The sequence below is a fragment of the Xyrauchen texanus genome, chromosome 21 (genome assembly GCF_025860055.1).
Source record: "Xyrauchen texanus isolate HMW12.3.18 chromosome 21, RBS_HiC_50CHRs, whole genome shotgun sequence".
Lineage (NCBI taxonomy): Eukaryota > Metazoa > Chordata > Actinopteri > Cypriniformes > Catostomidae > Xyrauchen > Xyrauchen texanus.
This window is the reverse complement of record NC_068296.1, coordinates 9346033-9361625: the sequence shown is the minus strand read 5'-3', so window position 1 is coordinate 9361625 and position 15593 is coordinate 9346033. Positions and strand designations below refer to the sequence as shown.

Sequence of the window (15593 nt, the reverse complement as noted above, 5' to 3'; positions counted from 1 at the left end):
GACAGACGTCTTTGACCACTTGATACATACCTCAGGCCGCTTTTAAAAGATGCGGTGTTAAGTTACAACTCTGAAGAGGAGATGCTCTCTGTCATTCAGCTGCTGCTCTGCTGTTTTGAGCACAAACGCGTCATGGACCCTTTCTTTCGCTAAGACCCATCTGCGCTATTTTTAGTTGTTACGATTTAAGCTTTGACAAGGAACTGTTATTGAAGGATGGGGCATTAAAAATACTTGGACATGATCGCAAAAAAACTTGAGTAAACCGTTTAATTCATGAATATTTAATATGTCATTATGACTCATGTGCTGACATCCTGTTTACACTGGGTGCGTCTGTTGATGACACAAACTTTCTAAACAATTTATTTGTGTTGTTGGCTGTAGTAGCGCCAGCATGTGCAGCGCAAATGGAATGGAACATCTGTTTACTGTCAGAGCAACATGACACACCGCAACGTATGCTCCCATGGTGGACAACATCATTGATTATGATGGATTCAGTTGCTTTTGATGCGATGTGACTCTCGTGTTCCTTGTAGACAGGGTGTGAGTGTTAACAGTTGTGCTTGAGATGAACAGTTTAATATATTCAGATGCAATGTGTTGGATGTGCGTTTTGTGTAAACCCTGATATTTCATATTATAATGTTTTGGTGCTTATTCAGTTTCTTCCTGTTGAGTTTAAAAAATTTCTCTATTCAAGGGGCTGTATAATGTTAGCCAAACAGTGGGCATTTACATTGAAGTTCTAAGGAGTTTGTCTTGGGCCAAATTCGAGCGTTTCATATAGAGGGCCAGAAACAGGGTGGAAAATTATCATATTTTACTAGATTATGACTGTTGTAATGAAAAAAAAAACATTATTTATCAGTGAACTTCGGGGAAGGTAATACAATTATAAAAAAAAAAATGTATGACCCATTTCATTTTTGAGCATTTCATGACCCCTTTATGACTGTATGGACATTGACTCTTTATGACATTGTATGGACATACTTGATATTTCTTAGAATTCTGCACTGTGGGCGTAATGTGATAAAGTCCAGTGATTTTCGAACATTTTAATGCCGAGGACCCACAACTTAAATATGATTATCCCCTTGTGAGACCCTATTTGTGAGAAAAATAGTGATATTATAAAGACATGTTTGTAAAACTAAATAATTGACTTTAATGTTGTCATTGTAGCCTACCAAAGTCAAATTAAATTATTAAAATATTTTTTAAATTATATTAAAATATAATTTAAAATAATTAACTTTTTATTAAGTTGGGTTAGATGTATAAACTTAAAGAGAAACATTTTCACAATAATTTTCGTATGAATTTGTATAACGCTTAATACACAATAAATATTGTTCTGAAGCAGCTATACAGAGACTGGTGAAATATCAAACCATGGTCTTCAGTGCCATTTGTGTCCAGGAGGAGGCGCCATTGTCCATTGCTCGTGTACTGATTTCCAACATCTATAATAGTTTACTGCAAGTTTCTTTTTATATATATATATATATAAACTTGATGGTGATAGAGTGATTGTGAAAGAGAGCAACAGTAACAGCGGCTGTCACAAAGCTGTTGCTGGAGCAGGAACTAAGATAGTGTGGTTGTCATGGTAACCAACAGGAGGAGTAATTGAGGGGGAGATTGTCATGAATGTAGATTGTGAGAGTTGCTAGCCAGGAGCCCATAATAAACACCCAACTCCGCATCACAAAATGCTCACAGTTCATCATTTTTGGGACGAAGGGAGTGTTATTCAATGGGAAGGATGTTTAGGAAGGTATTTGAGTATTATACGATTTTACGCTATACTGTACAGTAATTGGCTTGTGTTGTGAGGGCTCAGTAGGTGTTGGATAAAATTCGGTATTTTTACTAATTTTGGACTTTGGACCTAAAAAGCATTAAACTTTTGCCAGAGTGTTGCTTTACAGTTGGTAAGGTGTTCTGAGTCATTTTTAGCATGTTGCTATGCAGATGCTAGGGTGGGTTGTTGTTTGGTGATTCATGTTAAATAACCATTTTTAAATAATATTCTTGTCCTCATGGTTAGGGTCCCTGATTTAATGTAAGTTCATAGGGATTTATTTTATTTTTTTCTCTCACTTGAGGGGTATCCGGCATGTTTGTAGCACAGGTGGTGCGGGAAGCTACGTGCTGAAGTTTAATAGTTTAGGTTAGGGGTACAATGTCACTCTCAAACATGTCTGAGTTGTTGTATAACCGATATCTCCGTTAGGCAGATGTTAGGGACTGACAACCTCAGTCACCATTCACTTTTTTGTATTAAAAATGTTTTTTTATGAAAGTGAATGGTGACTGAGGCTGTCAGTCCTTATCATTCTGCCTAACATCTCCATTTGTGTTCCATGGAAAAGTAAAGTCATATTGGTTTGGAATGACATGATGACCTAAAAATAGTTCTGCCATAATGTATAATAGCTAATATGTATATAATGCTGATTACCACAAAAAAATATTTGCACTCGAAGAAGCAAAAATCAAAGTCTCAATAAGGCAATTACAATGGAAGTGATATGGCCAGTCTATAAACCTTATAATACACACTGTTTCAAAAGTATAGCCACAAGACAAACATTATAAATGTTAATATGATTTTAGTGTGCTAAAATCTTTATTTTACATGATTTTTGTGTGATGAAACAGGGTTTACTGGTGGTACATTTTCAGCAGGACAACAAATTTTTTACTAGAAAAGTTTGTAGATACAAACTCTGATTTTGGCTTGAAAAAGTCTTGTCTGAAAGTTTTGCTAAAAAATAAATAAATACAAATAAAATGATACAATGTTGCTAGCATGTTTTAGCACATGTTTAGGCATTGTTAGCATGATGATAGCATGTTGGTAGAATGTTTTCACACTTAGCGAGGCATTGATAGCATGTTTTAGCACTTAGCTAGTCTTTGCTAGCATGTTTTTACATGCTGCTAGCATGTTTAGCACTTAGCTAGGCATTGCTAGCTTGTTTTAGCATGTTGGTAGCATACAGCTAGGTATAGCTAAATGCTAGCATGTTGTTTTACAGCATGTCAAAACAGCCAAAAGGGGTGTGATGAACTTGGTGGATGTAGCTTAAATCCTCTAAAGCAGGGTTTTTTGAAACAAGGACCCCTTTCATAACCTCAAATTGTTTGCGGACCCTTGCACCACCACCAACACAACATATATGATATTATTTACAAGAAATATAAAAATACGTTTAAATACATATGATATAAAGCTTTGGGCACTGCTGTCCTTCTGTGTTGGGCTTTTGTGTGCAAAGTGTTTCAATTATATTTACATCCAGTTATTGTACAGCAAGTCACATGTGAGATACAAACAATTCATATCAAAGACAAAAAACAAACACCATAAAATTAAGTTAGGGAGACAGTCCGTTGCTCAGCTGAGGTTTTAGCGCCATCCGCAGGAGGAAACATCACTGAGGACACTTCAAAGCTCAAACAGTACAGATTTTTTATAAATTATTATTGTTTCCTCTTATAGTCAAAGCATGAGTTTACACATGAGTAAAGCAGCATATTCTTCTGATGAAATACTAACAGTTGTGGATTGATTAGTTTGTTTTATTTGTTACTGTAATATCACATTATTGTTGATAATCAAACAACAGTAATGATAGGATAACACAATTTAATCATCATTTAATGTTTCAAATAATTTATTGTTAACTGTCACTTTTTTCTTTTCTGCGAATAAGGAAGAATTGGAGAATAAAACGTATTCCTACATCTCTTTTCCATTCTGCAGCGAATAGGATGCGATCACATTAATGGCAAATATACTGAAGTGTAAAATTATAATGCATAAATACAATGAAATTAACTAACTATTAGAAAGATGGTATGATTTAAAAAAAAGGACACTGTGAGGAAATGTATGATCGCGTTTGACATGAACTTGGATCCTCAATTGTCATATTATACTAACTTATAACTTATTATAACCCCAGTTGCACACTTAATCTAGCCAGATTAAGCAAACTAATTATAAGTATATGAATTCAGAAACGGGGACCGTGCTAATCCAGAACTGGCCAGCTGTGGCTTGTAAATATTCACACTCATTGCGGTAGATATAACTTGAAATGCATGTTGTTAAACCCCTTTTTGTTTTACTGGATGAAGCAACAGCTCTGTCTCAATGTTTGATGGATAATGTCCAATGTCATACGCAAAAACTCCTGTAAACATTCATTTCATTTTGAAGCGAGATTCAGTCACCAAACAGAGAAGTCGCAGTTACTATGAGAATAAGCAGATTTTCCTACACTTAAATTTGAGGTCCAGAATCTACAACATTTGTATATAGTTCAAGTTCTTTTATTTATATAGCACATTTAAAAACAGCATCAAGGCTGACCAAAGTGCTGAACAATACAAAATTACAAAAACACACAACAAAATCCCCGGGGGTCCGCATACCCCAATTTGAGATACGCTGCTCTAAAGGAGTCATTACAGGAAATCACTTCTGAATGTGTGTCAATGAGAATTTGGGCCTGTTCGGAAGTGGGAATTCCGATCAGTTAGGAAAGATAGAGCACACTATTCTAGATCAGTTTGAACTTCCTGCAGGAAAAAAAATGTTCTTTCAACAACACAGGGTGCTGGTGTGCTGGGGTTTCAACAAGGCTTTTTACTAACGTAACCAGCAATACTCTCATGGTTAACCAGCAAAAGCGTTTTAACCATTCTGGTCATCCATCTTCATCAGTAAAGCTTTGCTAGTGAACAACATACTGTAGCTATGCTGGTCCACCAGTACCAAACCAGCCTAGACCAGCATGGAAACTGCATGCTGGTTAAGCTCGTCTTTCTAGCAGGACTATCTGTGATGAGACTTCAAATGATGTTTCTGTGTGATTGTTCCTCAAGAAGACTGACGCAGCAGAAAGAGTATTTGTTGAAAGCTTTGTGTCCATTTCAGAGAGAAAGGTGGAGCATGTGAGTCTCGTCACCTGTCGTCACAATGTGAGTACCCTCCCTTCCACTCTCCCTCTCTCCCTCAAACATGCTCAGTCCCTCCATTCCAACAATTTTCCTGTCTCTCACACACACACACACTCTCGCATTCAAGCTGCGGCAAGCAGACGACTCTAATCCATTCAGCTGCTCTCAACCAGCATATGTGATACAGTGGAACTGAGAGAATCTGAATTTGTGACGAGGAAAGGAGCTTTCGATCGCTTTCATGCAACGCTACATACTTCCTCTTCTCCTCCTCCTCGGAGTGAGGGGGGGACTTGGGACCCATCTAACTCCGATCCTCAGCCCTACCGAGACCCCCAGCACACTGGCAGACCCCTGTGAGGGCGGACCCTGTCTGAACGGGGGCGTCTGTAGTCGGGTGGGAGATGCGGAGGACAGTCAGAGCACCCAAATGCAGTCTGACTTTTTTGCTTACACCTGCATCTGCAGTCAGGGTTTTACTGGACAGAACTGTGAGGTGAGAGTTTGTACTTGTAGTGTGTGTACTTATGGGGGTGTGTGTGTGTGTGTGTGTGTGTGTGTGGCTGTACACTTAGTAATAGAGTGCAAATCATGCTCAATAATGTCTTAATTTTTGTGTGAGGTTTAGGGGTAGGGTTAGGAGATAGAAAATATAATTAGCTCAGTATAAAAAACAATAGAAGTCGATGGAAAATCAGCACCATGTTGGAAAAACAAATTGTGTGTGAGTGTGTGTTTGTGAAAAGGTCTGTAACAGCTCATGTGCTGTCGGTGAGATGTGAAGGAGAGTGCTGCGTTGCTGTGGCAACAGACAGGAGAGGAGAGGTGGCTGTGAGTGTGTGTGTGTGTGTGTGTGTGTGTGTGTGTGTGTGTGCGTGTGCGTGTGTATTTGTGTATTTGTGTATGTGTGTGTAAGAAGTAAAGATCATAGCATTACTGTATGTGCTGCAGTTTGTATTGTATAACCTGGAAAACCTTTATATCTTGAGTCATTTATCACAGCATTTCTAGATGATCAACACAAGACAGCAAAAAAATTATTCAGTCCGCCACCTTTTTTGCTTCATGCAAGTATGCAGTGTTCACCTCCTTACATCATCTCAGTTTTGCAACCTGCTAGTACAGGACAATTACGCTTTCTGTAAGAGTGGTGATGCAATCCAAAATGTAGTTTACAGAGATAGGTCATAGTTCTTAGAAATGCATATGCCCATATTAGATTTGATAGATAGTGTAGATTTATAATTGTATTCAAGATGCATTCGGAAAGAGTGAGGGAGTCCTTGTGAAATATAGAAGCAAAAGATTGTTTAAAGGAAAATTCTGGGTTCAATACAAGTTAAGCTCAATTGACAACATTTGTAGCATAATGTTTATTACCACAAAAATACATTTTGACTCGTTTTGTCTTTTCTTTAAAAAAGCAGAAATCGAGGTTATGAGGCACTTACAATGGTATGAATGGGGCCAGTTTTTGAGGACTTTAAACAAAAATGTGAAGCTGATAATTAAATTGTGGTTTTTACAGTTGTTTTAGGGTTTTAGTGTTCACGCCATTATGTCATCATCAGGGTCCGGAAAGAACTTGGTGGCTTGTAGATGAAAAAATTTACCAGTCAGTCAGATTTCTTACCGGACATTTCTTTTTTGCATTTTACAAGTGGATTTTACAGACGTATGAGACTAATAAATAATACTGAATGCATGTTTAAAAGTGAACTGCATTTTTAAAGAATTGCATTAATTTATTATTTATGAAATATTTAATTGCCAGATAATCCATTTAGAATATTTTTTATAGATATTCTATCTAAAAGCCTAACTTGTATGGAGCTGGGGCTTCACTTATTACAAAAAAACAAAATTAACATTTTAAAGTACATGTTGTCATATGAAGTAGCTCTCATAAGCCTGAAGTACACACAACAGAGTAGCAATTCTTGGTTTACTCTGAGTGAGTCAATTAATGAATTCAGCTTCAACAACATTCATGAAACTGTTTGATTCACTAAAAAGAGCCGGCCCAATGGAGTCATTTCTTTGGGAATCGGACTACTGGTAGTGCTTTATGTCTTGTTTTGCACTGTGGATTCAGTAGCAGTGTTGCTGTGGTGCTTAATAGTAATACAGGAAAGACTGTCTGAGTATTTTAGTCTGGTTTCCTGTCCACATCACCAGAATAATGCATGTTCAAGAACAGTGGCAGAGCTAGGGGGTGGCTAGGGGTGACCATGGACCGAAGCCTTACCACACCGTTGGCCACCCCACTTGCAATTGCCACTATGATAATTTTTTGTCTTGTGAATAATTTAGATTTTTAGAGGTGGAACATCTCTGTACAACCGCAACACACAGGAGACTTAACGTGCGTACACCAAGGTCGCCGCACGTCTACATCCCGGGTGTTACTGCATCCACACCCCACCATATCAGCTCCCCGCTGCCTGAAAATTTCTGTGCCACCACAGACTGATCGCTGGCCCCTGCCCGGTCACCCATGTGAAAAACTCCTAGCTTCGCCCCTGTTCAAAAACCATTAATGAAACCAAATGTAATGAAAATCATTAAGATTGTATTATAATGCATTCATTACCAGAGAATTAGTATGTGTGGTGGTGGGTAATTAAAACGTAGTCACAAATCCACTGTAAATCCAAGAGTGGTCTTCCCTTCATCCTGAATCCCGATAACATGAAAGCTCCTCTACATACTTTAATTTTGCTTCATCGTACTGATGATTGTCCATGCCCACTGGCGTGGAAAAAATCATCTCAGCCCCACTCACCACACCAGAGAACTTCCACTTCAGGGTGAGTTTGTAATACATCAAGCCAGTGTATATTTGCTACTATTAGCTTTCAGTACACAAGCAATGATGTAATCTTAAATATGTGCAATTACAGTTGGAAAAATGGCAGTTTAATTTTCAAATGCCCAAAGTATACAAACAGTGTTGATTTTAAATGTTTGCTTACCCAGCCACAGAATTGCCACAAAGAATGCTTGCAGTCATCATTTGAAATCTGGATTATAAGCACTGAATCCACGTTCGATCACCACGCGCCACGTGCTAATAAGAGCCGCTCTATGTATACACCTGTGTTACTGACTGTTCTGTAGGCCTACAAAGCCCCCCTGAGGACAAAACTAGAACATGTAAAACTATTTTACAAGCTGACACAAACTGATAGAAAGCAAAAAACATCTGCTAGAGTGGCCTGTGACGCTGCAAAATTCACCAGCCTAACAAAACTTTTACCCGCATTTGGCACTTGGTGGGTGTTCATTTCAGACCCTGGTCATCATTGCAACAGAGTTGTAAAATTGGATATAACTTTACACAGAAAAGTTTAGCAAGCGATTTCTTAACACTAAAATCATATTAGCATGCACATTGTTTACATTTTGTGGCTATACTTTTGAATCAGTGAGTATTTTAACATTCACTTTTAACCATTGTAAGTGCCTCATTGTAACCTTGATTTTTGCTTTTTTTAAAGAAAAGGAGGGATGAGTCTAAATTAATTTGTGTGGTAATCAACATTGTGCCACAAATGCTATCGATTGAGCTTAACTTGATTAGAATCCTTAATATTCCCTTAATAAAAGGTCTCATTGAATCATGTTGCAATACCTTATTTTTAGGATGCTCGTTGTATGTATTTTGGCACTTTTCTGGTGAAATGTACTCTAGACAACAATTACTTTTATTTTCTTTCAAATTTATTATGAGTAAAACGGCAGATTATCAGTTCATAAATACTCACTTTTCACCCTGTTCATCACACAATGCTATCTTATGACATCTAAACACTTTTACTATAGTGCATGACTTGTAAGGCGATACATTTTAATGTTTGCATTGTTACAAATCTAACTACATTTACAAGCTTGTTCAAGTACAAGATGATTTTCGCAGTAGCTCAACTGATATCACGTTTCACTTGTGACATACAGAACTAGGGTACGAGTCATATGAGTTGCGTTGTTCATCTCACATTTGCTTTTATGACACTATCTGTTTGGTTTAAGGTATAGGGAGGAGGTAGGTTTGTGTATATAAAACCCAATAGAGCATCAACCTTAACAACCTCATTGGGGAGAACATTTAACTCGCCTTTAGTGCCACTCAGTAGACAAAAAATATCATTTGAATCAGGCTTCACAGTTAGTAAACTAATTATAACAGAGCCTGAATCTGAACAACACAGTTAGACACAGTTTTGGCCTCTGACCTAAATAACACCAAAGTGTTCTCAACAGAAATGCACAGGAGAGCTGTCTTGCTAAGTGCACATGCAGACTCTCTGTGAACAAGGTGACCACATTGCAAAACAACAGGTGGCAAAACAACATGAATATCAAATTGTGTTTTTATTGCGTATGTCTACACTGAATTGTGAAGGATTTACAATTGTCATTTTAGTACAACAGCCTGTTCTGTTGAGCAAAGAATGCAGAACATTTGCTTTTTGTGTGTAAAAGTGTAAAAATGCATCATTCTTCACTGTGGTATCAGGGACTTTTGTCCTTTCTTCAACCTCAATTAAGTCTTGTGTCTAAACCTGTGTCTGTGAGTTCATATGGTTCATTTGTATGCCCTTAAATGCAGCCAGAAAGGTTGCTGCTTTGTGATTGGTTAATGCCACTGACAAGGTTCACTGTGATTGGTCGGAGAGACTCTTGAAGTCATTGTGATGTCACTCAGTGTTCCATTTCCCCAGGCAAGGCTGGTGCTCTTCATTCACCCTGTAATGAGACAGCCATTTATCAAAACGTCAATAATGGTGCGGGCAATATGGTTGATGCTGAAGAAATTGGGTGTGGGAGATTCAGAAGAATCACTTTGTGGCTCAGTTTCAGAAATAAAAGTGTATCGTAATCACAAAGTGTACGTTTTGTCAGAGAAACTCAGTGACGCAGTGAAACTAAGGGTGACTAAGGATGGGTTGACATAATACATTTGCATTGTCACACTTGAGGGACTCCGTTAACTTCAATCTCAGGTGTTGTGCAGTGGCTGTTGCAGAACAATTGTGTATGAGTCACCTGTTCTTTCTGAGAACTGAAATTAAAAAGATAGGTCAGTTTGACAGGGAGAGAGATTGAGCTCTGAAAGAAATCTGTGTGTGTATGTGCAGTGGCATACTAAAGAAATAGTTCACCACAAAATTACAATTCTGCCATCATTTACTCACCCTCATGTTGTTTCAAACCCCTATGACTTTTTCTCTTCTTCCTCCTTTTTCCATATGATGGAAGTCAATGAAGGCTGGTGCCATCAATCTCCAAAATGACAAAAAGCACCATGTAAATAAAAAATAGTCAGTTCTACTCATGCTATATAAAGCCATACATACTGACATTTTTTGTTATCAAACTGCGGAAAAAAGTGCTCTGCTGTGAACGCTCGCTTCCTTGATGCAGTATGAATGACACAATGGAGTCGCTCTCCCTGCAATCTCAAACTACTTATTGTATTTTACTTAACTGAATAATTTGCATAAACTTAAAATACATTGTGACTATTTTTAGAATCAACAACTTTAATAGGATAGGGAAAGTGACATGAAATGAGAGGGAGATTTCAATATTCAATATTGTCATTTGCAGTGCTTCATGGGATTGTAGTTCATTCTCTCATGAAAGTTAAGTACACAGTCTTGTACGTTTTCTTTGTTTCAGATTTTCAAATACTTTTTTTTGCTTCAAAATAGTTTGTAGTGGTGCAATTCACCTCAGTGCTGGTTAATTTGGTTCATGGCTTAGAATGTTTTTATAAAGGATTTTGTGAAATTACTATTAGATCAAATGAATGGGAATAAATCTTCCAGTACCAACACTGTTTGACACATTGGCACGCCAATTTACGAATTTTGTAGTCCATTTCTGAACTTTGGTAATGGGGAAAATTAGCAGTAAACTAAGTTTTGGTCTGTTCCTCACACAAAGCGGCTTTTTTATGGCTATTTTAATATCTATTTTAATGATAATTTAATCTGTTGATTTTATGGTCATTCATTTTCATTCATTTTATAATTGTTTTATGCTGATTTTATGGCCGTTAATGATCATAATGCTGCTATTGTTTTATGCACTTAACGTGAACTTGATGTCTCAGTGTTTTTAATTAAAAACTATGGCCATGCACTCTCATTGCTGTTAGATTTAATGTGTATTTTATTAATGTAATGCCTAATGCACTTTTTAAAAATGTCATATGGAGCTCTTTTTGTTAGTATAATGGAATGCATGTTCTTCCTCTTTTTACTTTTATGTTAAAGTTATTATCCTGTGAATGCATGTGACATAAAATAAAATAGAATTAGATTGAAAATAATCCAAAAGTAATCCGTTTAGATTACCCCAAAATCATTACCTGATTTCAAATAAAAAATAATCCGCACAGCACTGCTCATCATAACTAAAATGGGGTCCAGATTTGGAACGATAAAAGGGTAGGTAAATGACTACACAGTTTTCCTTTTTGGGTGAACTAAACCTTTAAGGAAGACACTAAAGGTCTGGTTAGTAGCCATATCACCAGGGAAGCCTGTTTAACTGGCTGTGTTCTGCTTTTCTGTTCTACTCTTTCATCTCTTGGCTTTGATTTCAGCCTGTTAAGCAGCCATGGGGAACACATGCAAGAGAGCTTGACTGACCACTGCTTCTTCAAACCTTTCATATTTAATATTTATAGACACAATTTTAGGCACACTACAAATCTATAGTATAACCAGGATCTTAATTAGTTAAGGCTAACTAACCCTGTAAGTGAGTGAGTTTCATTAAAACAGGTATTTGAGGATAGACTAAATGAGTAAAATGGGAATTGACTGGACAAAATGAAAGGATAGATATTTTGGGGAAAACTGCTGCTTATGCACAAGTGCAAATGTGATTTGAGAGCTATGGAGAGGAATGTTTTTAGAGAATAATGACTTGACAAATCTATTATATGGCTTCTGAAGATTTGTAATATAGCACACAACTTCTGGACAATTTTTGGTATGATAATGGTACCATAATAATGCTTTTGTGTCCTCTTGTGAGCTTAGCATACAATATATCACCATTCACTTTTGTGTACAGAAAAGTGTGGCTTTACATTTTATCAGTTTGTGTTTTCCCTGGGAATTAAACCCACAACTTTGGCCTTACCAGTATCATCGATACTGTAAGGCTTCCATCTGCAGACTAGTTAATATTGATATAGGACATCCTAGGATCAGTGGCTGTTTGAGACAATTACACAATAATGATTAATAATAATTATACAACAGAATGGTGATTGATGAGCTCTCTCACATGCATGCACATTCACACACCCTTTTCCTCTATTAATAGTCAGATGACAGTGGGTTAGCAAGCTGATTGTGGGTGTATATCGGGAAAATTTTGTTCTCTCTTCACGCTCTCCTAAACACATGTATGCAACATAGCTCTTTTTGAGTGGATGTGTGATTATGCCATGCTTGTGATAAACCGTGCCATTAAACAATGGATGGTACAAAAACATCAACAGAAGTGTCACGTACAAAACACTCCAACATTACTTGATAATTTCTCTCCAAGTAATAATGATCCATGACTGAACAGTGATGTTTGATGGTTAAGAAACACATAAATTCAAACTAACAGTTCACACTGGTATCACATGGCTGTGGATCAGATATGCATTGGATTTGGGATCACAGAGGACCCTAAAACTAATTTGAAAAAACATATTTAGGCAATAAACTGGATTTGGGTCACGTCCATCAGTGATAACACTAAATTTAATTCTACTAGCATAAAATAAGTCTTAATAACAATTGGACCAGTAATGCATAATGCAAACTTTATCAAAAGTGAAGTGTGATCATTTATTAATTAACAATTTTAATCATTTTTTAAAGTTTAATTTTATTTTTTATTACTTAGATTAAGATGTTTCCTTTTAAATCTGGGGAGAGATTTTAGACTTGAGGTAGCTTTCTGAGCTTCAACAAATATAGAAAAAGAGAGAAATTGGAGGAGGTCTTTGTTGAGAGGTAGAGGAGCTTGGTCTTGTAAAGTCAGAAATGAAGAGTAGAAATACAGGGATTTTTGAGAGGTAGGCTGAGATACTGTCTGTGATTTCAGAGAGGGAGAATGGCATGTCTTCCACAGGGTAAACACCAGGAAAGCGCAGATCAGTAGATGGACAGCGCTACCATTGTAAAGATCAATCTGAAGTGGAATGGGCAATTTGGCTGAACAATTATCTTGCGACAGCTTGAAAAGCAAGCCACAACTGCTAATATCAGAGAGATTGGCCTAGGTCAGACTCTTGGAGCAGCAAAGTTAGGGATATAATAATGATAGAGGAAAGTTATGGCAGCAGGTCAGGTCACTGCAGAAGTACAATATTCTGGATAATTTTGGTTAGTGCTGGTCTATCATATCCAAAAAAATTTCAGTCAACCAGCAAGGTCTTTCTGGTATAGCTTGTTTACTATGGAACTATTGCTGGTTCAAGCTAGTTAAATATCCTAGAGGGGACACCAGCATTGCATGATGCAATCTAAATATACTCTACTGTATTTTGGTTACCAGCAATGCTGATCTTTTCAGCAGGGGTGAGATGTAGAGAGATGAGAAGATGTAGAAATAAAACCAATGAGTTTGTACTATGTTTTGGAGATCATTTCACAAGGTTCTGGATCTAGACAAGGACCATTTTTTATTGTGTCAAGACTGTGGGGGAGAAATACTCTGCAGTGAAGGTCTAGAGCTAAAAAGAGCTAAAGGTCAGGAATTTATTAATGAGAGTGAAAGCAGGTTAGGTAAGATCACATGTTTTGGAGGAGATGGGAGATTGATATTGGAGATTGAGTGACATTGATGAATGCTTCATCCTTTATTTCTTCTCATATTGAAAATCTTTGTTTCTGTCTTCTTGAGTATTAATTCACTAATCTCTCAAATCTCATTGATCTTCAAAGGTGCAAAGCCCATATTTTATCTGTTCTAATTATTATTAGTCTTCCTCTGACTGAGACAGCCCAGATGGTAGCTAGTCTAGCGTCACAGATTGTTCAAAGTTGCACTAACATTTATGCTTTTTACTTTTGAACCAAATGGCCTAAAATCTATTTTTGTTCCCCTCTGATTCATTGGCTCATGATGGTTACAAAGTATAGAATGGTTACAATTTCTACTTGATGTTTTAGAAGTTTCGAAAAGCCTACTTGGCCATATGTCAGATTTGCATGAAATTTACCTTGTATCATCTAGGGGCAATCTAGAAAAAAAATATTTAAAGCTTTTTTTATAGACCCAACAGTCCGTTCACATTTAAAGCTTCAACTAATTTAATGATGAGCTCACGAATGTGGTTGTGAAGCTATATCTTGGAAACACGGTAGCATGAAACTTGGTATATGTCATAGCCATCATATCCTTAGAGTACCTGTGAAGTGTTGGTACATTTCTTATAACTGAATAGTTTGGCCTAAAATTATGAAATTAGTCTCTTTGGATTCATTAGGGATTCATACATAGTCAGATGATACCCAATTGTCACGTGTAGGCCATATTTTTACATTTGTTGTAAAATTCAGCATTTAACAAATGCATTGGCATACTGTTGTGAAAATTGGTAAGCATCATTGACACCATGCTCTTAGGGTAAGTACAAATTTTGGGGCCAGCGTCACCTTGTGGTCAAAAGATATGTCGACATTTTTTAAAATGCTTTTGATGGTTTTTTTAGCTCCTGTGTCATCTGTCTGATTCACATGAAATTTGACATGTATCATCTAGTGACACTCACGACAAACATTTATTAAAACCTTTTGATATACCAAACGGTTCTTGAATAGCGCAGCAATGAACTAGATGGCAAGACGTCAAAAGGCTGTATTTCGACAACGCTTTTGCAATAGACATGAAACTTTGTATGATTTTGACAGCACCATATGAATTTGGTGACAGTATCACATATTATTCAAAACTAATTTGAATTGTAAAATAAACAATTCCACTTATGTTTTGAAAACTGCTTTTTTTCAAATCAGTAGGCTATCAGTGATGTCCAGTCATACTTGCTTACAAGCCATTGGTCTGCTTGGCCCCCGTAATTGCTGCTTGAAGCCATATTTTGAAAGGTTGTGTTCTTTGTTGGAATATTGTGTTCTTTGTTGGTTGGTATTGAAATGCCTTCTCAACTATGTAGCCCTCAAACTGCAGAGGAAGTGGTTTAGTGATGTCTCTGTGATTGCGAGTAATATATAGCGGGGGCTCAGAGGACAGATGTGTAATATGTTATGTATTCTGCAGTCTTATAGGAATTGTACTAATTTATTTACACCCTAAGTATTGAATATACTTTTATTGAAATATTTTACAGTTTGTAATCATGGTAAAGCCTATTAATTTATAATTTCTTCATTTGTATTTGTATCTGGAAGCGCTATTGTGTTGTTGTTACATTTGCTTCCACAATTCCCCCTCACCCGAATTCTGAACTCTCCACACACCTTCTATCCATCTCTCATTAAGATAGCTATAAATAGTCCTGGACTCACACTCTACCTTTGTGAAGTCTTGTCTTGTCACCAAACAATACTGAGCATTATTTACCTGCC

General features: G+C 37.0%; 1 protein-coding gene across 1 annotated transcript in view; it reads left to right on the top strand.

Annotated features, from left to right (window-relative positions):
• Positions 1 to 5037: 5037 nt before the first annotated feature.
• Positions 5038 to 15593, top strand: part of LOC127661565 (delta and Notch-like epidermal growth factor-related receptor) — a 42378-nt gene continuing 31822 nt past the window's right edge. Inside the window, exon 1 of the mRNA XM_052152328.1 lies at positions 5038 to 5479. Coding sequence (XP_052008288.1) covers positions 5225 to 5479 — 255 coding nt within the window. The 5' untranslated portion in view covers positions 5038 to 5224. The remainder of the gene's footprint in view (positions 5480 to 15593) is intronic.